General features: G+C 44.1%; 1 protein-coding gene across 3 annotated transcripts; it reads left to right on the top strand.

Annotated features, from left to right (window-relative positions):
- The first annotated feature begins 245 nt into the window (after positions 1-245).
- On the top strand, positions 246-27,701 carry Eif4b (eukaryotic translation initiation factor 4B). 3 transcript variants are annotated; one of them, XM_075960739.1, is made up of 14 exons: positions 246-474; positions 9,481-9,618; positions 11,966-12,174; positions 12,476-12,592; positions 14,017-14,071; positions 14,716-14,850; positions 16,962-17,273; positions 19,895-20,123; positions 21,529-21,641; positions 23,637-23,850; positions 24,380-24,435; positions 25,085-25,190; positions 25,382-25,454; positions 25,787-27,701. In XM_075960739.1, the coding sequence occupies exons 1-14, from the start codon at positions 462-464 to the stop codon at positions 25,865-25,867; spliced, it is 1,851 nt and encodes a 616-aa protein (XP_075816854.1). In that variant the 5' UTR covers positions 246-461; the 3' UTR covers positions 25,868-27,701. The 3 variants fall into 3 exon arrangements, with proteins under 3 accessions (XP_075816854.1, XP_075816856.1, XP_075816855.1); XM_075960741.1 differs by having other exon boundaries at positions 21,529-21,626; XM_075960740.1 differs by lacking the exon at positions 246-474 and adding an exon at positions 8,392-8,466.

Here is a 27,701-nt window from a genome sequence, read left to right on the forward strand (position 1 = left end):
TTTACAAAAAGTGACTTCAAAAGAAACTCAGAATCTTCCCTTTGAAAAAAAAATCAATTGTGGCACACCTATTCTAGATTCTAATCCCACTCGGTTCCATGGAATCTGCAGTGCGGCCCCGCCCTTCGCGCCGACACATCACCCAGAAGTCTGTGCGTCGGGAGACCCCGCCCCGGGGCGCAGACCCGACCCCACGGCCGCGCCGGGCCCAACGTAAAGCGTGGGATTTCGCGACAGTTCAGACTCCACCCCTCCGGCCACATGTCGCGCAGGTCTTCCGGTCGGACGCCGCGCCACCTCCTCGCGCTGCTTTACGAATCTAGCGCGGCGGCGCCCCGCCTTCTGCCTCCGTCCTCAGTTCCCCGCCCCCTCCTGGTTTCGCGTCTCCAAGCCCGTCGCGCCCGCTATAATCACGTGATTGCCTCATCCGGGTCCTTTGCGTTCTCTCTCCCTCTCCCAACATGGCGGCCTCAGGTGAGTGAGCGGCCGAGCGTGGCCAAGGACCAGGCTCCAAAACCGCCTCCGGGCTTGATCCACTCCTTGCTGGAGTTGGGGGGCAGGAGGCACCGACTCCTTTCGGGCCCGAGCGCTGTAGCAGGCTGGCGGCATAGCCGCCGTAGGTTACTGCCTCGGGATGTTTAGGGGGAGGGGAAGGCTTTCCCTCCCCCCTCACACCCTTTTCGCCCCATTGCGCGAGGTTGGAGCAGGCAGTAATGGTGGGCTTTGGCTTCCATTGGAGGAGGAAGCGCAGAGAGATGTGTGGCCGGCGCGAGGCCCTCAGACGTGGAGCGCTGCGCCCGCGCTTGGCGCGGAGGAAAGAAGGAGGCGGTTGGCGCGCGGACCGGAGCACATGAGACCGGGTCTCCAAGGCGCGAGGCCGTTGCGGACCCTAGTGGGGGCAGGGGGGGAGCAGTTAGAACGCCAGCGCGAGTCAGTGGAGGGGCGGAGGGAGGCCGCGCTGCGCGTGCGCGGCATGGGAGCCCAGACGAGGTGAAGAAGGCGCGCCTCGGAAGCGTGCGCTCGAGTCCAGATGGGAAGCTTTGCATCTAGGTTTGCTCGTTTATGACCTTGTACTTTGTACTTTAGTCGGGTTTGGAGTGTGACCCGGCCTCTGTACTGCAAGAGAACGCACATTAGGCTTGCAGATGGTGCTGCTGTGCTGGAGGGTAGGGAACCTAGTGTGCGCCCACGTGTTAGGGAGGAGCTGTAGGATGGACACCCAGCTCCTATGCGATTTTCTTCCCAGCTGTAACTCAACAGTTTTTACTGAATGCTGACTATATGCCAGACGGATGGGGAACAAGGTCAGGTCGTTGTGTTACACAACTTGCATTTTGGTTGACTTTTTTGGTAGTTTCAGTGTCAAGATTCAACTTTTATCATTTACCTAGATAATTGGGAAACTTCCAGAAGGTGCTATTAAAATAATAGCTAGAGGTTCTGTGGTTTTCCTTTTTAGAATGGGGTGTGTGTATATCACTGCATTGCAAGTGTTTTGGTTTTTGGTAGGGTGTTTTGTGTTTGCGATGGCCCTGTAAGAGTGCCAGTGTGACTTCAAACACCTAGCTTTGGTTCTGAGTTTGGGGAATAGCTTATTTTCTCTAACATGATCCTCTAGTCTCTAAAAAACACTTTGGATTGCTGCTTCTATTTATTTTGAGACGGGGTCACAGAGATCCAATGCCCCCGGGGTGTTGGGATTAAAGGCAACACTCAAAACTCCATACCTTTTTTTTTCTGGACTGAGGTTTCTCTTTGTATCCACTCTCATAGACTAGGCTAGCCTCCAACTCAGATCCTCCTGCCTCTGCCTTCCAAATGCTGGAATTAAACCTGTTCGACCCCATACCCAGAAACACTCAGTTTCTTTATTAGAAAACACATCTTTTCTATTTTTACAAGGGAACTAGGGTTATGATTGTCTTTGGGAAGAGGTCGCCAAATTTAGATGCATTTGGGCATAAGAATTTTATTTCCCCCACTTGTAGAACGTTGAACTTTTGGACGTGGTAAGCAAGCGCTTCCCCTGCCCCCCCCCTTTGTTAAATTTTGTTTTTTGGGATAAGGTTTCACTGTATAGTCCTGGTTGTCCTGGCTTCGTACAGCAGGGTGAGCTTAAACTCACAGCCGCCTGCCTCTGCCTGAATGCAGGGGTTAAAGGCGTGCACCACCACCCATTTAGGCTACAGCCCCAACCCTGAACATAACAGCTTTTGTTAGTATAGCACTTAACAGAAGAAGCCTGTGGTTCTCACAGAGAATTGGTGGTTTCTCACAGCTGAAGAAAAAGCTCTCTGGGTAACAGCAGGGCCAAATCCTGGAGACTCCAGGTTCTTGGGCTCATTAAGATGGGAAGTAGTAAATAGTCATGGGAAGTAGTAAATAGTCACGCCAAGTGCGAGTTGATGTTGAGAAACATCTAAAACTTGGAAAACTGTTTTAGTTGGTAAAAAATCTCAGTGGCCTAGATTTGCTCCCTCATCACTTTAGTGTCTTAACCGAGAGACTGGGTGGTTTTCCCTTTTGTGAAGTCCTTAGTGGTGGACGGCATCACAGCTGAACTGAGTTTAGTTTAGTTCCCAGAATCCACACGGTGGTTGTGAGAACAGATCCTCCAAGTTGTCCTCTGACTTGTGTGCTATCAAACAACAGTCAAAAATTAGAGAGAGCCGTTTACAGTGAGCTCTGTCTTTGGTTTTACTATTGTGCAACTCACACTCTTTAAAAGTTCGCTTAGTAATGTCTCCGCCCTCTTTTCGCCCACATTTGTTGCCCTCCCCGAAGGCTCCCTCTTTAGATTCAGCTCAGGCGACACAGCTTGATTTGTTGTCTCAGCACTGGTTTACCTCTTGCTTGGCCTTTGGAGTTGACCACATTTCTCCGGTTACACCGGCTTTGAGTAGCTAGCGTACCCAAAGTTGGAAATGGGTCTGGGTTCTCTGTGAAAATACCAGATACAACTTAATCACTATTTAGTAAGACCAAAATTTTCTGAGGAAATACCAGTTCCCATGTGACCCCTTCAGCATCTTAATGTCTGAACTGACAAATGAGGATCCAAGGTAGACATGTCTTTAAAGAATACAACAAGGTTTTAGCCCAATGTGGTGGCTTACCTCTGTCATCTAGCACTCAGGAAGTTGAAACTGCCATGAGTTCCAGGCTAGAATGAATGCAATAAGATCCTGCCTCAAGTTTCTGTTGTGGCTATTTGAGTTAATAAAGTGATCTACTCTTTACCTAGGCTGAGTTTTTCCATTTATAAATGCAGTTTATTTGCAGACCATTTGGCAATAGGAATCAGAATGTTTTGATTTATGATTTGATAATTGGTTACACTAAAGTTGTAGGTAGTGTGTGTACGGTATTTCTTTGGGTTTGTAGTGAGAGGATCCTGTTAATGGTTGTTTTCACAAAGTGCTGATCAAAGGCTGTAGTTTCATGTATACAATTACCTTTTTTATATCCCATTCTGTACAAGGATACTTAGATTTAGATGACCAAGACTAAAAACGGTATGGAGTCAAAGTATTGTCAATTGAAGGAAAAGTGTTTCAGTTGAAAAAATGTGTGTGTTTGTGTGTGTATAATCTTGAGATGTAGATCACAGGGGAACTGTTTCTGTGTTTTAAGGCTTGCCTTTAAATCTAGCACTTGGCAGGCAGATTTTCATGAGTTTCAGGCCAGCCAAGGACTATGTAGTGAGCCTCTGTCTCTCCTACCCCACCCCAGGGACAAAAGGTGCAGAAGTACGGTTGCCATATACAAATAAGCTAGTTGCTTACACTTGGGGGGTAGGGGGGCTCAGCTATGAGACTCCTGTTGATCATACTGCCTGAGCCTCCTAAATTTGATTTACTTTTTACACACACACAGCCAGGTGGAGTCTCTGGCCCAGGCTGACCTTCACCAGCATTCCCTGCCTGCTCCTCTCCTGGGCCTTGTATTTATTGAGGTGAAAATGTCACTTGAGCAGTGTTTCTCAGTCTACAGATGGAGCTCAGTGGTGCATGCAGATGCATGAAGCCATGTGCTTGACTTCCTAGCACAGTCCGGAAAACCAATAGAAAGTTGGAACTACTCAGTAGCAAATGCTATTATCTCAGTGCTCAGGAGTCAGAGGCAGCCAGAGCTACAGTGAGATACTGCTTCAAAAGGGCAGGGAGGGTGCTCAGGGGAGAGGAGAAGTTGAGAAAGATCCTGATTTAAGAATTAAGCTGATTTCTACCCCCCACCCCCATTTCAAGATTGAGTGGTTTTTGTTTATTTTGGGTTGGTTTGGTGTTTGTTTGATTAAGACAGGAATTCTCTGTGTAAAACTTTGGCAGTCCTGGAACTCTCCAAGCTGACCTTGAGATCTGATCGCCTCTGCCTCCCCAGTGCTGGGATTAAGTCAAGATTTATTTTGTGTGTATGGGTGTTTTTCTGTGTTGATATGCCATGCACCTGCAGTTCCTAGAGAGGCCAGGAAGCATCAGTTGCCTTGGAACTGAGTTAGAGGGTGTTAGCTTCTTTCTGGGTGCTGGGAGTAAAACCAGGGTTCTCCAGAAGGGCAGCCAAGGACTCTTAGCCTCTGAGCTATTTATTTAGCTCCTTAAGTTTATTCTTCTGTTGTATCTTTTTGTAACAATCTTACTGGACCACAGCAGGCACTATAACTCAGCTGTAGAGTGCTTACTTACCTAGTACAGGCGAAGCCCTAGATTCAATTCACAGTATTGCGTAATAAAGCAAGATGCAGCAGGGTGTGGTGCACACCTATCTTACACCTTGAAAACGAGGAGAATCTTAAATTCCTGGTTAGCGTGAGCCACTAGCTCCCTCCCCCAATAATATATGGTCTCTAATATAGTCTTATATGCTTTAAAACTAATTTGGGAGGTGATTTAACTTAACAGGTAGGTAAAAAGAGCTTCAGTTGTATAATCTGATTGGATTGGGCTTAGTTTTAGTAATTGAAACAAGTTTGCTTTGTGAGTTGATTGATTTGTTAACTAATTCATGCAAGATTTGGGGATTGGGAAAAAAGGAATAGAAGGGAGATGAAAGAATTGGACCAGTTAAATCATCGTGTCAAAGGCTTTAGTTTTTCAAGACAGGGCTTCTCTGTAACCTTGACTGATCTGGAGCTCACTCTATAGACTAGACTGACCTCAAACTCACAGAAATACATCTGCCTTTGTTTTTTGAAACAGAGTCTATCTCTGTAGTTCTGTCTGTCCTGGAGCTACATAGACCAAGCTGGCCTCAAACTGCCTCTACCTCCTGAGTGCTGGAAGTAAAGATGTGTGACCATACCCAGCCTTAAAAACTTTTTATGTTTAATTGTGTGTATGTGTCTAAATATGGGTATATGCATGTGAGTAAAGGTAGCCAGGCATCAGACTTTCCGCTGTAGCTGGAGTTACATGCTGTTGTGAGCTGCCTGATCTGGGTGCTAGGGACTAAACTTGGGTCCCCTGCGAGAGCAGTCCACAATTTTAACCACTGACCCATCTCTCCAGCCCCTCACAAGTTGAAATATTTTAAACATGCAGGGCCCTCGATTTTGGAGGAGCAAAGGGCACGGGAGGATTTTGATAACTTGTCAGTGGAATAAAATGGAGTGGGACATACATTGTTATCCCAATTTATTTGCCTTTCAGGGGCCACTTTTTAAAAAACTGCTGCTTTATGTATGACTTATTGACGCAGCTTCACTTAAGTAAGAGATCTTTTAAGAAAATTTTAGCCTGTCGTTTGAAGACTTACCACATCTAAAAGTGATTTTTCTCAACCAGATGGGGGGCAGTAAGGATCATAAAGAAGTTAAATGATTCAAAAAATATTTTAGAAACAACTAGTTTAATATGTTTTATTAATACTCTTTAACTTATTTTGAAATATCAAGTAACATTAAGGAAGAATGAGACTTCTATTTATCTAAACTTGAAATCAAGAAGAGTTGAGAAACCCTATCTATAAAAAGTTGATTTAAGCCAGATCATTTCAGAGAGTAGATTAATTCCAAATTATGCTGTATTTTGGTATAAGATAATGTATACAAAACAGTGGGAAAGGAGGGAGATACCTTAATTACTATTCTGTTGAACTTGATAGTGTTGGCTTGACCACCACTGTTTCCTCTGAGTTACTGAAATAGGATAATGAACAGATAGCTAATAATACTAGTAGCCAAATTAGGCTCTCTGTCAAGAATCATTCTAACTCCAGGTATTTTCTTTTTTTAATTAAAAAGTATAAAACCAGGACTAAAATAATGCAGCTAGAGAGATGGTGGGGTTGAGAGGACTTAATACCTTGCAGGGGACCCAAGGCGCTCTACTAGCTTCAGCAGGCACCAGGCATGCTTATGGTTGACAAAATAAATATCTGTAATACATTGAGTAAATTAAAGTTCTTGTATCACATTCAGGTAATCTTATTGTTTATTAGCTCTGGCCTAGCATGCACAAAGCCCCTGTGTTCGGTCCCCATCACTATATCAGCCTGGTGTTGTGTTGCATGCCTTTGATCACAACACTAAGGGATGAGGAGGTTGGGGCAAGAAAACTAGAGGTTTAGGTTCATCCTTGGCTACCTGGTGCAGTTAGTGACCAACCAGGACTGCATGTATCTTCTTGTCTCATTGAATGGGGTGGCAAACTTAAAGGTGTCTTCATGTGAATTGGAGGGAGCAGTGTGAGTGCTTTAGAACCTTCTGCTTAACTCTTTTCAAACAGAAAAGTTCCCAACTGTAGCTTAATTCAGTGGCCAGAGCTTGACACTCTGGTCTTAGAATTTGAGTTTTGGTACAGTCAATACTAATTCAGAGGAACAGAAGGAACTGAAAGAATCATGTGGTCTGGCTGATAAACTGTCAGTTTTAGGGTCACATTAGTGCTTTAAACTGCTGATGTATAGCCATCTTCTCTGTGTTTTTGTGGCATGTTCACTTGGTTTGAGCATTCAACCCATAATACTTGAGGTTGTTGTTAACTATGTCCATAATGCTGTCTGGCTTTCATAGCAAGCAGGGCACCTTTATTTTTTGACTGTTGAATTTGAGAAAGCAGCTTTCTATTAAGTATTGGTGTATCAAGTTAGATTATTCCTCTTCAGTTGAAAATTGGAAGGTGGAGGAAGAATTCATGGTTGCTAAAAACCATGAAGCTTCTAGGCATGGTGGCGCCTCCCTTTGTTCCCGCACTTGGGAGATGTAGGTAGAGCTCTATATAGGGGGCTCTAGAGGCTGCATAGTGAGAGCCTGTCTCAACAACGTTGATACAGCAAAGTTGCTTAATTTTGGAGAGGGGGAACAGTCAGTCACTTTTTACCAAGGCTGGCCTCAAACTTGTAATCATCCTGCGTCGGCCTCCATGCTAAGATTACAGGCCAGTGCCAACCCAGCCATGCGGTGTTTTGTTGTTGGTTTGGTTTGGCTTGGTGATTCCCCACCTTAATGGCATGGTGGTGACTTAGCTAGTTTCCTGGTCCTTTTCTGAGTTAACTGTTGTATCACTGAGTTAACTGTTGTTTTGTTTTTGGATTTCCAGGACAGGGTCTCTGTGTGGCTTTGGAGCCTGTTCTGGAACTTGCTCTTGTAGACCAGGCTGGCTTTGAACTCATGGAGATTCGCCTGCCTCTGCCTCCCAAGTGCCCAGCTGCTTCTTAGGTTCTTAAGGGTACAGAGAGTTGGGGTATTGTAAGTCTCTTAACTAATCAAATGCTTTCAAATACCACTGAGGAAGCAGGAAATTTACCATGGCAATACTAACCTGCCATAGAAGATGTGACCCCGTATTTGGTGGTGTGGGAAGAGCCCTGCGTGTGCTAGGAAAATACCTGAGATTTACTGCCCTTCTCTCTAGATAGATTTTATGTGTCTTCCTTCATAGTTTATTTAGCAGGTAAACAATACACACAAAGTGCCATATGTGGTATGTTATATATGGGGTGGGAGCTTTGTCTTTTATCTATGTATTTAAGGAGCCGAGAATGTACTAGCATGTTTGTTCAATGTTTAGATTTGTTTTGTCTATATAACTATTTTGCTGCATGTTTGTGTGTGTGTTTCTGAGGAATGTAGAAGGTGCTAGACTCCCTGGAGTTAGGGGTGGTTATGGTAACTATGGGTACTAGGAACTAAATTGAGGTCTTCTGGAAGGGCAGCAAATACTTTCAGTGACTGAGCCATCTCTCCAGTCCGTTTTGTTTTTTTAGAAAGTACTTTATTGCAGGCATGGTGAGGCAGGAGCAGGTGGTGGATCTCTGAACTCATGGTTATCATGGTTTGCATAGCAAGTTTGTTTAAGTAGTTTCTGAATTAAAATTACTAAAAAGTTCCCCAGTTTTTTGCGGAGCGGGTGGGTTTTGTTTTTTTTTTTTAAACAAAGTTTCTCTGTCAACCAGGTTGGCCTCAAACTCAGATCCTTTTGTTGGTTCTGCCACCACTGCCCAGCTAAAAATGTCAAATGGGGCTCCGTTGTAAGTAAGCCTTTGCCTTTTTTGTATGTTAGGCCCTGGGCAAGTGGATAATACCGTAGAAAACAATCTTATTTCCTGTGGGGTATTATTTTCTAAACTTACTCTTTCTCTTTCTGTACCTAAATATATGTATATACATAAGCATTTTCTCTCTCTTTGTTATATTAGTTTTGTGGGACAGAGTCTCATGTATTCCAGGCTAGCTTCAGACTTACCATGTATCTGAAGATAGCTTTTAACTTCTGCCCTTCCTGCCTCTACCAGCTGAGTCTAGCATTTCAAGTGTATCCTGCCACATCAGTTTATATAGTGCTAAGGACTTCGTGCTACATTTACCTTTCCCTTCACCTTTGCTGTCTTGTGCACTGTCCTCCTCTTCAGCCTCCCACATAGCTATTACACTTAACTTCCTTGACTATTACTGTTTTAGTTATGGTTTATTATAGCTGTGGAGAGACAGCATGACCTTGGCAAGCTCTTGTAAAGAAAGCATTTGATTGAGGGTGGCTTGCTTACTGAAAAGTTTCAGAGGCTCAGCCTGTTGGGATCATGGCAGGCAGCATGGCAGTATGCAGGCAGATGTGCTAGAAACTGAGACTGCTGCATCTTGGTGGCATGACTACCAATCACACATGAGTGAAGCTTGAGAAAAGCTTGCCCTCCACAGTGAGACACTTCAACGAGGCCAAACTTCCTAATAGTGCTACTCCCTTTGGGGTTCATTTCTTTCGAACCATCACTATTATGTTGTACTTGGTCTACATTAATATCTGCATAATATTCTTTGATGTGAATATCATAATTCAGTCATCTGACCGTCTTTGTTCATTTCTTTAGAATGTCTTTAATGGTTCAGGATAAAAGTTTAAATACTTGTGGTGGTACACTTGGGAGGCAGAGGCTAAGTTGGAGCAAGTTCCAGGACAGCCAAAGCTACACAGAAAAATTCTGTCTTGGGGGCAGGGGGATCTAAATACTTGAGTGTCACTGAATATAATCTGTCTTTCTTTTCAGCAAAAAAGAAGAATAAGAAGGGGAAGACCATCTCCCTAACAGACTTTCTAGCTGAGGATGGGGGTACTGGTGGAGGAAGCACCTATGTCCCCAAACCAGTCAGCTGGGCTGATGAAACAGACGACCTGGAAGGAGATGGTAATGTGCCTTTGTCAATTGTCCTCAGAACCATCATGCTTAAATTTTCACTGTTTCACAATCATATTTCATAATTTGCCTCACTTATGATTGGAAAGGTTCTTTCTTTGTAGAGCCTGAAATTGTTTGTTTTGGGGTGTCACGTTTACTCTCTGGTTGGCTCTCAAACTGAAGTGAACTTCCAGAACAGCTACTGGCTGCTGCATTAAAACTCTGTAGCTGCCAGGGTGGTTGTAGTGGATATCTTTAATCCCAGCACTTAGGAGACCGAAAGGACAGCCAGTAACCAAAAAAAAAAAAGTAGCTAGGTGTGGTGGTGCACAGCTTTAATCCCAGGTCTTGTCTGTTAGTGCCTGCTCTGACTAATGTACAAGGCTGTTCTGTATTTCTTCCCCTCAGTCTGTTTCCACCTCAACTTGGTGCCAGAAGCTCCTGAGTACACAGTTTAACAGATTATATCGCAACATAACTTAAGAGGAGAAAATCTTAAATCTAAAAGAAACCTGAAGCTAGTTTGGTGTTTGTGGTGTTTTAATTGATTGATTGGTGTGGGGAGTTCTTGTCATCTCACTATTCAGCCTTGACTGACCTGAAATCTATAGAGATCCATCTGCCTCTGGAGTGTTGGGATTGAAGGTTTGCACTGCCGTGCCTGGCTTTGTTTTGTTGGGGTATGTGTATTTCTGTTGTTATATATGTTTAGACAAGGTCTCTATGTAGCCCTGTCTGGCCTGGAACTTGCTATATAGACAAGACTAACCTCAAGCTTTCAGAGATTTGCTCACATCTTTACAACTGTCTTCCCCCAGGTACTGAAAGGGGTTTTTTTGTTTGTTTGTTTGTTTGTTTGTTTTTTATTTTATTTTAATGGTGTTTTGTCTGTGTGAGGGTGTTGGATCCTGGAGTTAATAGTTAATTAATAGTTAATGAGCTGCCATGTGGGTGCTGGGAATTGAACCCGGGTCCCCTGGAAGAGCAGTCAGTGCTCTTAACCAGTAAGCCATCTCTCCAGCCCCCCCCCTCCCTGTACTAGAATTATAGGTATGCACCACCACCTCAGGACTTTTTATAATAGGACATCATCGGTTTAACTTCCTTTCTTTGTTTCTTCCTTTTCTCTTAAAACTATTACAAACTGATTACTTTGTGTGACCCATGTTTAAAATAAATATAGGAAATTTCATACAATTTATACCTTCTCTAAATGTTGAAACTAAATACAACAAATTCAGGGACCAGGACTAGGATAGTTGGTTTTGTTTGTTTGGGTTTGAGGAGATGATAAACCCTAAAGAAAGCCTGGTGAGGTGGTGCATACCTGTAATCCCTACAGTGGGAGGGTGGAGACAGGGGGACCTCAAGTCTAGGCTACACAACACTGTGTCTCCAAAAAACAAAGGTGGAGGGGGGCAAAAAATACAAGGTCCAGCCCAATAGTAGGAATGGAAGAACTGTCAGCCAGTCATCTTGGTGTACATGAAAACAGACATAAGGGCCGGGCGGTGGTGGCTGCGCACGCCAGGCAGATCTCTGTGAATTTGAGACTAGCCTGGTCTACAAGAGGTAGCTCTAGGATAGGCTCCAAAGCTACCTAGAAACCCAGTCTCACAAACAAACAAACAAAAAGACATACGTGGTCGTTACTTTGTGTACCTGTTGGATCCCCCAGAACTGGGCTTACAGATGGTTGTAGACCACCATATATGGGTGTTGGGAATTAAACCTGAGTCGTGTGCAAGAACAAGTGCTCTTCACTGCTGAGCCATCTCCAGCCCCACTCCGTTCACTCTTTTTTTTTTTTTTTTTTTTTTTTCGAGACAGGGTTTCTCTGTGACTTTGGAGCCTGTCCTGGAACTAGCTCTGTAGACCAGGCTGGTCTTGAACTCACAGAGATCCACCTGCCTCTGCCTCCCGAGTGCTGGGATTAAAGGCGTGCGCCACCATCGCCCGGCTCGTTCACTCTTGATGTACACCTTAGAAGCATTTTCTTTGACTTTTTATGTTGCTGAAGCATACCCATTTTTGTCTTTTGCATTAATGGCTTGGGCTGGTGTTAGCATGAATTTTAGGTTCTGTGACACTAGTTGTAAGGGAGTATTCCTCTTAATTTTTGTTTTAATCTTGTATGGGTGGTGTTTGTTGAGACAAGATCTCTTATAGCTGACTGGAATGCCAGGCTGGTCGGAGCTAGTCTCTGCCCCTCTGCCTGCCTGGGTCAGGGTTGTTGGAGACAGTCTCCTTCAGGGACCCAGGCTGGCCTTGAACTCTCGTCAGTCCTACTGTTCAGCCTCCCAGGTGCTCTACCATGCCAGCTTCTTAATTCCTTTTGTCTGTTCTTCTATCCTAGTGTCAACAACTTGGCATAGTAACGATGACGATGTGTATAGGGCACCTCCAATTGACCGTTCCATCCTTCCCACTGCTCCACGGGCTGCTCGGGAACCCAATATCGACCGGAGCCGTCTTCCCAAATCACCACCCTACACTGCTTTTCTAGGAAACCTGCCCTATGATGTGACAGAAGACTCCATTAAGGAGTTCTTTAGAGGACTAAATGTGAGTGTCTTAACAATGTTAGACTCTGAGATGGCGAGGATAGTAAGCTAATGTAAACTGACAGTGGAGGGCAGCAGAGTCCAAGATGTAAAGAATGCATTAATTGTTTTAAGGATTACGTTAACATGATTTGAAAGATATAATAGGCTATAGAGTAGTTTGTCTTCTATCCTTTTATACCAGTTTTCCCTGCGACTTTCAGGTTCTTCTTGTATGTCCTTCAAAGAAATTAGTTACAGATGTACTGATCACTATGGTTGGTTGTTGTTTTCCCCTCTTACTTATTCCTTTATCCTCTCAGATCAGCGCTGTACGCTTACCACGTGAACCCAGCAATCCAGACAGGTTAAAAGGCTTTGGCTATGCAGAATTTGAGGACCTGGATTCTCTGCTCAGTGCTCTGAGTCTCAATGAAGAGGTAAAGAAACAGTAAGGGCGGGGGTGCAGGGTGTGTGCTTTGCTTATCAATCAAACCGAGTAACTTGATGTTAATTGAAGAACAGTAATTTCCGTTAATTAGGGGGAGACTTTGATGGAATTTTAGGGAAGAAAGCGTCATGTACCAGGTTCTTTTGTTTTGAGACAGGGCTTCTCTGTAGCTTTGGTACCTGTCGTGCAGGGAACTAGCTCTTGTAGACCAGTCTGGCCTCGAACTCAGAGATCCACCTGCTGCCGCCGCCCAGCTGTGTACCAGGTTTCTAATAAACCTATGCATTACTTTGTCTCAGCTCTAGAGTTTATTTTGTCAAGCCAGAATGCCTTAATAAACACAGATAGAAAAGTCAGTTTAATAGGAGTTTTTGTTTTTCAAGGCAGAGCCTCTCTGTGTAACTGTTGTAGCTGTCCTGGAACTAGCTCTGCAGACCTGGTTGGCCTCCCAACTCACAAGATCCACCTGCCTCTGCCTCTCAAGTGCTAGGATTAAAGGCGTGCGTCACCAACACTCAGTGGGGTTTTTGTTTTTTCAGGTTTTGGGGTGTTTAACCCCAGAAAGCCCTAATTGCTTGAGAACCCGTTTCCTTTGCCACATTCCATAGTCTGACCTACCATTTGGTAGGGTTGTAAATACACAGCTCTTAAATACTTCCCTGGATAGTGATTGGACCCCGCGATCTGTATCAGATGGTGGTAAAAGTTAACTCGGGACAGCCAGACACACTGCTTCATACCTGTTAATCTCGCCTTTGACCAGTATTTAAAGGGTGATTTAGAAAGGGAAGTCAGGGTATGGGAAAATAATATTGAGTGAAAGAAAATGAGGTTGTAGACAGTGGTCTTAGCTGTTTGGCTGCTGTGTGGTTGTCCTGTGTGGGTGAAATTCCTTCGGTACTAATCATGCTAGATTAGTTGTATCTTTTTGTTTGGTGGGTGTTTTTTGTTTGTTTGTTTGTTTTCCTGAGACATCGTCTCTCTGTAACCACTCTGGCCACTCTTGTCTGTCCTCGAACTGACTCTGTAGAGCAGGCTGGCCTCTGCCTCCCGAGTGCGGGATTAAAGGTGTCACCGCCTTCCGATTGGCTGCATCTCAGTTGTCTTTTTCACAACTCCCCTCCCCCCCAAAAAAAACAAAAACTGGGTGTCTCTTTCTATACACTATAGGCTGGGACCTAGAGTGGCTCCTGCTCTGCCTCCTGCGGGCTGTAATTGTAAATAGTTAGCTGATTGAGAGCTGCTTTCAGTGCCCAACAAACTGCTAGAGTGAACTCCACTGTATGGGTCAGGCTTGAGGAGCAGAGAGATGGGCTTTGTAGTTATTTAAAGCCAACTCTGTTCTTTGATTTATTTCAATTTTCAGGTTTTTTTAAGTCAACAAGGTCATTTAACAGGGTCCTATGCTCTCAGTCTCTAGGTAACCGGAGAATTCGAGTGGATGTTGCTGATCAAGCACAGGATAAAGGTGAGGAAACTGGTAGAATATTCCGGGTTTACCAAGTAGCCCAGGGAAGTAGTGAGTCCTGTAGTAATGGTTCTCACCCAGTTTTGCTCCATGGGGACTTTAGGCAGTGTTAAAGGAGATTTGCCATGATGAAGGAACTATAATCTAATTTATGTATCTCTACTTAAAAGAATTCCTAACTCAAACTGTTACTAGGTTTAGATTTCAAAGCTCTGAGAGTGGAGAGATGGCTCAGGGGTTAAGAGCTCTGGTTGTTCTTCCACATGACCCGGGTTTGATTTCCAGCACCCCATGGCAGCTCACACCTGCCTGTAAGTCCAGTTCTAGGGCTTCTGACCCCCTTATACAGACATACACACAGGCAAAATACCAATGAACGTAAAAAAATATAAATTATATATTTTAAAAAGATCTCAAAGCACTGACTAGCCTAATTGGACCTTAAATTAAATAATTAGGTTTGCTATATAACAGCTTAAGCTATACTGTGAAATAGATAAATATTACATTAATGAAAACATTTGAAGAATCAGTCAGTTACTTAGGGCAACTGCAAGACTTGGGCCAGCATAGTAGAGAGTAGAGGTCAGTGACGTGTGGTATGAGGCTACGTGAGAAGTTAGCTAACGTGTTTTTCTCTGCAGACCGGGATGATCGCTCTTTTGGTCGAGACAGAAATCGGGATTCTGACAAAACAGACACGGACTGGAGAGCCCGTCCTGCCGCAGACAGCTTTGATGACTACCCGCCTAGAAGGGGCGACGATAGCTTCGGGGACAGTAAGTTCAGTTTGCAGAGTCATTCCTTCCGTGTTCTTGGTTCTGTTGCTAATAGAACATGATAGAAGTTGGGGTATGACTTAGACAGAGTTTCTTTTGTTTCTGGTTATTTATAAGGGTTTTTTGTTTTGTTTGTTTTTTGATAATATGGTGTTGACAAATTCGGGAAATGAATTTGTTAAGCTCCTATTAAATAAACCGTAGCAGAGATTTAAGATTTGGACATGGCTGTTTGTAAAGAAGCGTAACTGGGGCAAGAGTGGTGCCGTGATGTGTTCAGTGCCAAAGAAATCACCACACACAGAGGAGAGCAGAGCCCAAGCTGGATGCTGAGTGTCCCTGTTAAAGTCAGAGGTGACAATAGGCAGAAGCTGCTTTCTAGCCTCTTAATGGCTGTTACAGGTTAGTGAGGGACCCTGTCTCCAAAACCAAGACGAGCGGTGTCTGAGGCACAAGCCCAAGGTTGACCACTGACTTACATACTCACAAACATGAAGTCTACAAAACAAGCTAGATGCTTATTTAAATTTCATCAGCAAGTTTCTCTGAAAAGCAGCAAAGATTGCTTAGTAACTGTAATCATTAGTTTTTGTATAGTGTTCTGTCTGCATGTATTCCTGCGGCCAGAAGAGGGCATCAGGTCTCATGCTGGTGCTGGGAATTGGACCTTTGGAAGAGCAGGCAGTGCTCTTAACCACTGAGCCCTCTCCAGCCCTCATGGTTAATTTCTAAGGATGACTTTCAGAGAACTTTATGGTGACTGTAGTTAGTGCTGAAGTCACTGTACAAAGTCTCTTGTCTTCACCAGACCTTGACAGTGGAAAGGAGATTTGGGAGTGTGGTGTGAGAGGGCAGATGAAATGGGACCCCATATTTGCTACCTAAGTCCAGCAGGGGAACTGCTTTATGGGTAAAGTGATTCACCTTTCTTAAAATATATGAAAAAGGGTCAATACTTCACAAAGATTTGAAAATGATAGACTTTGTCATAACATGACTATAATAACAGGAATAAAATTTAGAACTCAGGGGAAAAAAACATTTGAAAGTAGCCCTGTATTTTGTTCAGTTTTGTTTTTTAAACTGACCTGGGACTACATGCCTCCTATGTGCTGAGACTGTGACAGTTTAAGATTTTATTGGGGGTTAGAGAGATGGCTCAACTGTTAAGAGCGCTGGCTGCTCTTCCAGAGGTCCTGAGTTCAATTCCTAGCAACAACATGGTGGCTCACAACCATCTATAGTGGGATCTGATGCCCTCGTCTGGCATAAAGGTATACAGGCAAATAGAGCGCTCAATACATAAATAAATAAATAAATCTTTTTTTAAAGATTTTTGTCAGATATGGTGGCAGGTGGATATCTGAGTTCAAGGATAATCTGGTCTACACTCTACACAGAAAAAAAAACCTGTTTTAAATTTTTTTTTTTTATTGAGGGAGCTATGCACGCTTTTCAATAGGGTTTGCACTGAGTCCAGTGTTTGCAGCGTCAGTGGAGTACTGGACGCTCTCAAGCTGGAGCTAGAAAGCAGTTGTCGCCTGCCTGGTGTAAGTCGTAGCAACCAAACTTGGGTTCTCTGGAAGAGCAGTGAGCACTTGGACAGCAAGCAGAGTCACCTCTCCAGCCACCAGAGCACGTTTGGTTTGTTTGCTGGCTTTGTTTGGTTTTCCCTCAGGTCATCTAAATCACCCCACCCATCCAAGAAAAAAACATTTTAACTGAGCAAAATTTCATCAGGGAAACAACATTACCTAGAGCTGTCATTTTGTGGATGTGGTTTTTGTTTTGTTTGTGGGGGTTACTTTTGACAGGAAGATAACTTGGAAGTCAGTCCTCCTGCTTATACCTCTCAAGCGGTTTTCCTGGGGCAAACATTCTTCCATGAGCTCCCTTCTTAGCACCCAAAGGGTGTCTTTTGGTTTTGTTTTAGTAATAGTTAACTACTAGGGAATTTTTAATTCAGTACAAGTGGTTCTGATTTGGAAGTGTGATTGAACTCTATAACAAGTGAGTCATAGTGAATAGAACTAGTTAAACCAAGTTGATCAAATGAGTTCCACATTCCATAAACCGGGGGAGTGGTGTTACCTATATTCTTTTCTTTCTAGAGTATCGAGATCGTTACGATTCGGACCGGTATCGGGATGGATACCGGGATGGGTATCGGGACGGCCCACGTCGAGATATGGATCGCTATGGGGGCCGGGATCGCTATGACGACCGAGGCAGCAGAGACTATGACCGAAGCTATGACTCCAGGATAGGCAGTGGCAGAAGAGCCTTTGGCAGTGGGTACCGGAGGGATGACGACTACAGAGGAGGTGGGGATCGCTATGAGGACCGATACGACAGACGGGATGACCGGTCGTGGAGCTCCAGGGACGATTACTCTCGGGACGATTATAGGCGTGATGACAGAGGTACTCACTTTCTTAGCCTTTCAGCGTGAAGCAGAGAGCTGGGAAATTGCAGCTGTAAAATATGTTTGTCTTCCTCAGAGCTTTGAAACACAGTTTGTCCGTAGTAAAGGGGGTAGCGGAGCACAGTAGACAGGCAGTGAAAGCGAAGATGAACAGAGTCTTCAATGCCCTCACATAGATTCTTCAGTTAAAAATTTAAAAAAAACAGCTGGATATTGGGGAGGCAGAGGCAGGTGGATCTCCATGAGTTGAAGGCCAGCCAGAGCTACACAGAGAAATCCATCTTCTTTAAAAAAGCAAAAATCTTTATAGAAAATGTAGAAAAGGAAACATTCTATCTTTCAAGTGAAGAAAATGAAAGTCCCAGTCAGTAATTGGTATGATAATGTTGGAAACAAATATCACTGATTTTTATCAATGGTGAGATTTTTGTGTGCTTAATCTAAAAATTATGCCCTTGATTGCTGAAACAAAGCACTGTCACACTCAGCTCTAACAAATGTTATTAATGAATAACAACCACTTATGTTCTTAAGTGTGGTGATGCCATCTGATGGCTATTTTATCTGGCCTGAAAGTAAATTGTTTGTTCTATAACCTTTTAACATCTTATAATGATTCTGAATGTTTTGGTCTTTAAGCCACATTTGAGAAAGAGAAGTAAATCTAATTTGTGAGTGAATAAAGTGTAGACTCAGGTCTTTGACTCCTGATTTTCTTTAACTTGGTCTCTTCGTTGCCTTGTTACCTCCACATCTGTCCTCTTGGATACACGCATGCTCAGTCTTCATGATCCCTTGACTATTACTGAACAAAGTCAGTATGGTATCTTTTAAAAATTGATACTTCTGGTATCACATACATTCAATCCCAACACTGTGCATTTCAGGCCAGCAATGGCTGGCTCTTAGCTTTCTATATTTATATCATACACACACTCACTCACTTGTGCGTGCTTGCATGCATGGAGGTTGAAGACAGTTTGTGGGAGTCCAGTCTCTACCATGAGTTTCCAGGAAATCAAACTCAGGTTGTCAAGCTTAGCAGTAAGCATCTTTAACTACTAAGCTTCTTCAGCAACCTGCCATATCTTTACTAAGAACTTATTTTTGTGAAACTTATCATGCAGCTTTTTAAATACAATTGTAGTACCAATTTGGCTTCTTTTATGCAGAGACAGTGGATTATCCTTGTCGCTCTTTGCATGATATCTAAACATGTATGTTCAATGAGCTGATTGAGTTTGTCACTATATGGAAATTTTAAAAGGAAGATGAGAGGAACAGTGGAGACATGTGTCCCATGTCTATTCTACCAAATATTTGCTGTATATTTTCTGGGCCTGTTTTATCTTGAATGTAAAACTCCTTGACAAGTTTGGGACAGTGTTGCTATAAAAGCAAGAAGAGGGGCTGGAGAGATGGCTCAGAGGTTAAGAGCACTGGCTGCTCTTCCAGAGGTCCTGAGTTCAATTCCCAGCAACCACATGGTGGCTCACAACCATCTGTACTGAGATCTGGCACCCTCCTCTGGCGTGTGGGCATACATGGAGGCAGAGTGTTGTATACATAATAAATAAATCTTTAAAAAAAAATTTTTTTAAAAAAAGCAAGAGGAATTCTTTCCCAACACCACATAGAAAGCAGGCCAAAGGCTAGAAGAGCTGGCTGAGCAGTGTTTTTGTAGAGGGCCTAGGTACAGTTCTCCGCACCCACAACTACCAAAACTCTAGTTCTCGGGAATCTGTTGAACTTTTGTGACCTCCGAAGGTACCGGGCACAAATGTGTACACATACATGCAGGCAAAACACATAGATTGCATTTTAAAAAGAAAAGCCAGGCAAATTCCTAGAGCTCATTGGATGGTCATTCTACCTTAATCAGCGAGCTTTGGGTCAATCAGAGACCATGCTCAGAAAAGAAAGTGAACAATACTTAAGAAATGAGTGTCCTAAGATCGACCTGGCTTCTATGCACACAAAAAAGGAACATGAACAAACACACGCACAAAAGCTAAGTATACGCTATTTCTACATATGTGATAAGGTACAATGTAATGATAAAGACCAAATGTAAGCTTTGTTGTGAGAAGGTGGGTATAAAGTGTTTGTTTGCACTCACAGGCTCCCTCTAGCCACTATACCTTTCTTAGTTTTCTGGACTGAGGCTGTTACCAGTTTTAGGTTTATCCTGAAAGGTGTTTGATAACATGGAAAGATTAAGAATTTGGACTATTTAGAATTTCATACAAAATTGTAAGAACTAAATAGTCTCCTTGGCTTAGAAATAGCTTATCTGTAAAATGCCTGAGTTAGATCTCCAGCACATACCATTTCGAAATGGTGAACAGTGTATGTTCACCTGCATCTATAATGGGGTGGTACAGGTAGATCCTGGAGCTCTCTGGCCTTCACATTGATGTTCTCACCACGCATGTGCATGAACATAACCACTCCCTCTGAAATCTTCCCTGTCATACTTGTTTCTAACCTGTTGAAGATGCTCATCTTCCAGACAAGATCCTTGAAAAGATCGTTAGGGCAGTGTTGTCTGGTGTCTGACTTTGAGCATTCACCTTCTGATTATCTGGAAACTGTTACTTAGAGTTTCATTTAACTTAGGTCCCCCCCAAAGACCCAAACTGAATCTAAAGCCTCGGAGTACTCCTAAGGAAGATGATTCCTCTGCTAGCACCTCCCAGTCCAGCCGAGCAGCTTCTATATTTGGAGGGGCAAAACCTGTTGACACTGCTGCTAGAGAAAGAGAAGTAGAAGAGCGGCTGCAGAAGGAGCAGGAGAAGCTGCAGCGGCAGCTGGATGAGCCAAAACTAGACCGCCGGCCGCGGGAGAGGTAAGGCTGTCTCCGATTTGGAGTTAACTCCCTGGTGGTGAGTGGGAGCATTTGAGGAATGGGAGGAATTGCTGGTGTCACTGAGAAGAGTTTATTGGGCAGTAAAGCAGTCTGCAGACTATGAGACTACGGTATCACACTAGACTTCCTATACCTTGAAGTTTTCAGAAAGACCTGTGCTACACTTGCCATAAACAGAAATTGGTGGCACTTTGGTGCAGAAGTAAATCATGCCTGTTTTTTGTAAAAACAGATTTATCCAATAGTTATTCATTTCTTTATTATTATTATATTTGTGGGGGTGCAAATAGAGAGATCAGGGGGCACTTATTGGGATCCTGGGATATAAAATCAGACCCTCAGACTTGGCAGACTTGCCCTGACCCACCAAGTCCTCTCATCAGCCCTTCATAATTCTTTACAAAGATTACTAGCTAAGTGGTGGTGTGCTCCTTTGAAAGACAGGCAAGCTGATTCTCTCAAGACCAACCTGGTCTATGTGTTTTTTTTTTTTTCTTTCAAAAAACAAACAGACAAATTTCTTTTAGGAAGGGTGTCAGTGTCAACCCCACTAGAGTGTAATAAGTAGAAACCAGAAAATGGAAGATCATGGTAACTCATGCCTATAATTTTACCACTCAAGACTCAAGCTAGGGCAAGTGAATTGCCATGAGCTTCCTTGTCTACAAAAAACAGCAACACAAAGCCGTTGGGTTTGTTTTGTTTCAGGTTTGGTTGGGTTGGTTAGATTGTTTATTTTGATGTTTTTGTTTTTTTTTGTTTCTTTTTGGGTGGTTGGTTGGTTTCTCGCGACAGGGTTTCTCCCTGTAACAGCCCTGACTGTTCTGGAACTCACCTGAGATCCACCTGCCTCTCCCTCCCAAGTGCTGGGATTAAAGATGTGCACCACCACTACCCGGCTGCACTTGGTTTTTGGAACAGTCTCACAGGCAACTCCAGAGATCACTCTTGAGTCCAGACAGGTCATATGCTCCTGCCCCTGCTGCTCAGGTGTTGGCAGTTGCCAGCATGATCCTCCTCAGCCAACTACATTTATTTGTTATTTGCCTTTCTTTTTGTGTGCTTATTGTGTTACCTGTTTGTTTCATAATAAGAATTGTTCAAAAATGTTTCGTGTGTGGTTGTGTGATTTGTTTCTTTGTTTGAGACAAGGTCTCTAGTAGCTCTGTGTGCCTCTACTATCCTAGAACTTTCTTTGTAGACCAGGCTGGCCTCAAACTCAGAGATCTGCCTGCCTCTGTATCCCCAGTGCTGAGATTAAAGGTGTGCGCCAATACCACCCAGCTTATAGCTGTTAATTTCTATTAACAGTTTGTGTTAGGTTCATGTGGCCTTAAGTGAACTGAACACCATTTTTCTCTGTTTTTTAATCTCTTGTGTGCAGACACCCAAGTTGGCGAAGTGAAGAAACTCAGGAAAGGGAACGGTCAAGGACAGGAAGTGAGTCATCGCAGACTGGGGCCTCAGCCACATCTGGTAGAAGTAAGTCAGGCCAGGGTGGGTATCAGTATTGCTGTTTCCATAACCAGAGTATGGAGGGACTTTGTAGTGTTTGTAGGTTAGGTCTTCAGATAAGGTCTCTTTGTAGCCTTGGGTATCCTGAAACTTGTTGGGTAGACCAGACTGACCTTGAACCAGTTATAGTGGTCAGCAAGGGCTGATAGACTTTCACATCTCACGTCAAAAAGCCTGAGGGAACAGGCACCAAATAGACTTAAATGATCTGTTCTCTGTCACTAAGTAGAATACTTGACTTTATATTTGTCTTATTTTTAAAGTTTATTATGTTGGGGGGTAGAGATTCATGTCATGCCTTGAAGCCAGAGGAAAACCTACAGAAGTCTGATTCTCTACCATTCTCTACCATGAGTGTTATTCAGAGCCACGGTAGCACTGGCCTTCATAAGCTCTTCTTAGGGGTGACATTATTGAATGTTGTAGGCGACCTCACAGCAGTGTCCTGGAGGGTGAAACATTGATTCTTCCTCAGACTGTTCACTCACATGCAGCTAGTGTTCATGACAGCACCCTTAATATACTGTGACCTGCTCTTGCCTGAGCTCTCCTGTGCCCAAGTACTTGAGTATTTTAAAAGAGCTCAAGGCCAAAGTGATTTGTACATTGAGCCAAGTGTTGTAACCGTTTTCTGGAAATGTTTCGTGTTTGGAGTAGCCCAGTAACATAATGAGTGATCCTTGTGGCTAAGTTAAGTGTGGTGTTGGTTTGTGTAGCCACTTTGGTAGCATTTGTACTTCAAATGTAGGAGGCACCTGGCAAATTTGCCTCCACGGTTCCAGAAAATGCAAATACAAGTGTATCTAGTTTTTACCCTGTGTAAAGGCAATTATCTCTTTTACACAGATAGATTTTTTTTGTATCCTTAAAGCATTTTCCTCCAAATGACTTGGAAACCTGGTTTTTATGTAATTAAAACTATTAGCCAAATCAGTCTCTGCTGATGGAGAGGAATCACTGGGTGACCGTTTCCATGCTGTAGCAGTCTGTGAGTGCTGTACAGTGTATAGACAGTGAGTCCCCCCCCAGATACACGAAGGAGAGAGAGGAGTGCCGTACAGTGTATAGACAGTGAGTCCCCCCCCAGATACACGAAGGAGAGAGAGGAGTGCTGTACAGTGTATAGACAGTGAGTCCCCCCCCAGATACACGAAGGAGAGAGAGGAGTGCTGTACAGTGTATAGACAGTGAGTCCCCCCCCCCAGATACACGAAGGAGAGAGAGGAGTGCTGTACAGTGTATAGACAGTGAGTCCCCCCCCAGATACACGAAGGAGAGAGAGGAGTGCTATACAGTGTATAGACAGTGAGTCCCCCCCCAGATACACGAAGGAGAGAGAGGAGTGCTGTACAGTGTATAGACAGTGAGTCCCCCCCCCCAGATACACGAAGGAGAGAGAGGAGTGCTGTACAGTGTATAGACAGTGAGTCCCCCCCAGATACACGAAGGAGAGAGAGGAGTGCTGTACAGTGTATAGACAGTGAGTCCCCCCCAGATACACGAAGGAGAGAGAGGAGTGCTGTACAGTGTATAGACAGTGAGTCCCCCCCCTCCCAGATACACGAAGGAGAGAGAGGAGTGCTGTACAGTGTATAGACAGTGAGTCCCCCCCAGATACACGAAGGAGAGAGAGGAGTGCTGTACAGTGTATAGACAGTGAGTCCCCCCCCCAGATACACGAAGGAGAGAGAGGAGTGCTGTACAGTGTATAGACAGTGAGTCCCCCCCCCAGATACACGAAGGAGAGAGAGGAGTGCTGTACAGTGTATAGACAGTGAGTCCCCCCCCAGATACACGAAGGAGAGAGAGGAGTGCTGTACAGTGTATAGACAGTGAGTCCCCCCCCCCAGATACACGAAGGAGAGAGAGGAGTGCTGTACAGTGTATAGACAGTGAGTCCCCCCCCCCAGATACACGAAGGAGAGAGAGGAGTGCTGTACAGTGTATAGACAGTGAGTCTTCCCCCCCCCTCCCCAGATACACGAAGGAGAGAGAGTGAGAAGTCTCTAGAAAATGAAACCCTCAATAAAGAAGAAGACTGTCACTCTCCAAGCTCCAAACCTCCTAAACCTGATCAGCCTCTAAAGGTAATGCCAGCCCCTCCACCAAAGGAGAATGCGTGGGTGAAGCGAAGCTCTAACCCTCCTGCTCGATCTCAGAGCTCAGACACAGAGCAGCAGTCCCCTACAAGGTGAGTAGGCCTGCAACAGCAGCTGCTTAGCTGGAGGTGCCCTGAGGGGGGCTGGCCTTTGTAGTATTGCAGATGAGGTTACCTCCTGTATAATTCATACTCGGTGTCTCATGACAGTGTCTGTTTTCTTGAATTTTTGTTAGCCAGTTGGCATCATTTCGATGGGTTGAAATCAGCTCTAATGGGAGTATTTATTCCTCAGAAATAGATCAATATGTTGGGCTTTGCCCTGAGATGTGCTGTTATGCAACCTTGGAGGGTCTTGTCTCTTAAGTGACTTAAAATTCTCTTAAATTTTCTCAGTTTTTAAAAGACTACTGCTAACGTTGCTGGGATGTAAATTCCAAAGCATATGGCACTTGAGTGTGGAAATGACTGTTTTCATTGTCTTTCCTATACTAATATTACAGTGTTAAACATGTAGGCTCTTGTGTATTTCTGGAAAGGGAACCCACTACGTTCAGGAAACGTTATAGGCTTGTGTTGTCTTCCCTTAAAAACTGATGGTTGCTTTCTTGTTTCCTTCTAGTGGTGGAGGGAAAGTAGCTCCAGCTCATTCCTCTGAGGATGGACCATCAAGGAAAGGTAAGCTCACACCAAGGAAGTAGGTTTTGATCTGGTTAAAGCCTGAATACAAACACATCCAGGAGTTAGAAGTTCAGTTTCCAGCACCCGTAAAGTGACTCAACCATTCGCATCTCCCATTTCTTCTGGGGCATTTGATGTCCACAAGCACCAGATATGCACCTTGTTTTTCAAGACAGGGTTTCCTCTATGTAGCCTTGGTTGTCCCTTTGTAGACCAGGCTGGCCTCGAACTCATAGAGCTCCACTTGCCTCTGCCTCCCAAGTGCTGGTATTAAAGGCATGAGCCACCACCGCCAAGTGTGGGGTTTTTTTTGTTGTTTTTGTTTTTTTAAGTAAATGCTGCAGTAGTTTTTCAGTTTCTCTGTAGCTTTGGAGCCTGTCCTTGAGCTCACACCTAGGATTAAAGGCCATCACCACATGGCTTCTGGTTCTTGCTTTTCTAGTTGGCATTCACTACACTGGGACTTTTTAATGGGTCTTGTTTGGTTTGTGTGCAGGGACTTAGGAAGAAAGGTTTTGGCAGCCTGGTTTGGAGTGGGGTTAATTTCCTTTAGTACATGTTTTCTTTGCCTTAGAGGAAAGCTAGGACAGGAAGATAGGTCACTTTTATATCATTTGAACTTGGGTTTGTATTTCTGCTTAAATAGATGAAAACAAAGTAGATGGGGTGAGTGTCTTAAGAGGCCAAACTGGGAGCTCCAGTCGCGGTCCTGGAGACGGAGGGAGCAGAGACCACTGGAAAGAGTTGGATAGGTGTGTATATTTTCTCTTCTCATTTGGAGTCTTTTGATGTTAGATGGAGGGGGCTTTGAAGAAATTCTTGGCTTTCCCAAGTGTTACCATGTCTACCACTGAACAAACTGAAATTACGGTTACAGTTGGGGTATCTAAAATTTCTGCACTTGTCCCAGTGACGCTGTTGGTCTGTGCTCATGTCTCTGCAGGAAAGAAGGCAAAAACGATAAAGACTCGAGATCTGCACCTGAGCCAAAGAAACCTGAGGAGAGCCCGGCCTCTGTAAGTGTCGTGTGCTTGCATCCACTTCTCAGCTCAGGTCTGCACCAGACTCCTTTTTTCTTGAGACTGGAGGAGCTGGAAATGAGGCAGTGGTGTTTTTTCAAATTAGTGAAAAAAAAGCTTTTTGTTGATGAGTCAACATTTCTGAGTTCTCATCCTCTTGGTATGTGTGGCTGGGGAGTTCCCTTGGGACCCTGGCCCTCCCTCACTGCTGCAGTGGGACATGCTCCCCCTAGAGGGACTCAGCCGTGCCAAAGCATTGACATTCTGCTTCTAACATTTGGTAGGAGAATCTCAGGCTCCCGTTACCTTGTCCCTCTTGTCTGTTACAGAAGTTCAGCTCTGCAAGCAAGTATGCTGCTCTCTCTGTGGATGGTGACGATGAGACTGAGGGAGATGACCACACTGAGTAGACCTCCACATGCTGTGCTTTCTTCTAGTCTCCACCCCGGAACACTCAAGGGCAAATCAAACCTCTATCCAGACAAGAAAAAAATAAAACTCACCATCTCCTGGAGACCTTTCTTAACTTTTTTTAATGAAATGAAATTGTTTTGCATGCTGCTGCAGCCTTTTAAAAGTATTGAAGTAACTGGAGAATCAATCACCATCGTAGCCCGAGAGATGTGGCTCCTGCTTTTGAATGGGGGAGTTGTAATGTGTTCTGAGGATACCAAGCAGCTACCTGTGTGGCTAGTGCCTGGGGCTCCATTCAGCAGGACTGTAGTGACAGACTCAGTCGCATAAGTTAGGCAGTAGAGAAAGGCACAAGGAAGAGTGAGATTTCTACCTTTTAATTTGTACCCTGTGATGGCACCTATGAATTCCCCAAGCATCATCTGAATAAATTTCTCATCCTTGGAAAGGTAGATTTAGTCTCTCAAGTTATTTTAGTCTCCAGGAGGCTGCCAGCCCTTCTACTTTAATTCTGACTTAACTGGGGCCAGCCTAGAGGGAATTGTTTTTTGTTTGTTTGTTTGTTTGTTTACCCCCCAAGGGGGTAGTTGGGAATGAGTCTACAGGCCACTAACAAGTAGTATTGCTTGGGGACCAAAATAAATGGGAAGCTCAATCGTGGTTTGAAAAGCTTGGTTGGGGGAGTGATTAGTTATTTTATACCAGGTAGTGCGGGAAATGGTGTGACTTCCAATAGATGCATGAATAGAACGGATCATTTCCCGGGTGAGGAAGCACTTAGCGGTTATGAGAAATTCCAGTCTTCTAAGATCTGTCCTTTCTAGAGGTTCAAATATTATTAAAACCTTATCACTGGTCATCTCGTGTTCTTGATGACACTTAGCCTTCCAAAAGCAGTCTGTAAGTCGCACCTGTTCCTACAGGCATTTATTTTATTGGCCACCGGGAGCTGTGGCCTGAGGAATCCCTGCTTTTCTGAAGCAAACCAGCTCTATGCTGTCTGATTCCGGTCCCTGCCCGCCTGCCTGCTCCTGCTGCTGTCAGAGTGTTTCAGTTGATGGACTTGGTGACATGGGGAGAGCTGAGTTAAAGGTCTTCAGCCTTGCTGGGCTGTGAGGTTTCTATACATTTCCTTCACTGGAACCCCAAACTGGTGCTTGGGTTTCTAATGTGACCTAGACTGTGGCTTTCTGTTTATGAGGGTAGGTTTCCTGACTTCCCTCAAGAATAAAGGATAATGCAAAGAAGTATTGAATAGGTTCTTGCTTCTCTTGCAACACAGAGCTTGATGTCTGCTTTGATCTGCGCCTTGATGTAAGGATCAGCTTCAAAGAGGCCAAGCTTCCCTGTTGTAGGATGTCGGCATGCCTGCAGACAAATGAGAACTTGGTCCTGATGTGCAAGCCCTAGGCCTGCTGTGCGGGAGCTTTGGTTCAGTGTGCTGCAGCAGTGGGCATAGCAACTCACTTGGTTGGCTAGTAGCTGGGAAGTGGGCTTTAGTGAGAGACCCACCGCTGAATGGGTTCTTTAAACAGTTGGTTGTGGACAATGAAAAGGTAGTTTGCCCTCTTCATGTCTATTTCCCTTCCAGGTAGTTGCATCCAGAAGAAAGCTGTTCTGTCCCACTCTCCACTCCTGTTAAAATATAACAGGGGTTGACTTATGTCCCGCTCCTGAATACATGTAAAATTTGTACAAAAATATCTTCTATGAAAATGATTTGTAATCTGTAGACATTATTACTTGGGAGATGTCTTGAGATGTAAAATCCCATCCTTTGGGTTGAGGGTTTTTTGTTTTTCTCCAATAAATCCAGTCTTTAAAGTTGAA

This window comes from Microtus pennsylvanicus, chromosome 2 (assembly GCF_037038515.1).
Source record: "Microtus pennsylvanicus isolate mMicPen1 chromosome 2, mMicPen1.hap1, whole genome shotgun sequence".
Classification (NCBI taxonomy): domain Eukaryota; kingdom Metazoa; phylum Chordata; class Mammalia; order Rodentia; family Cricetidae; genus Microtus; species Microtus pennsylvanicus.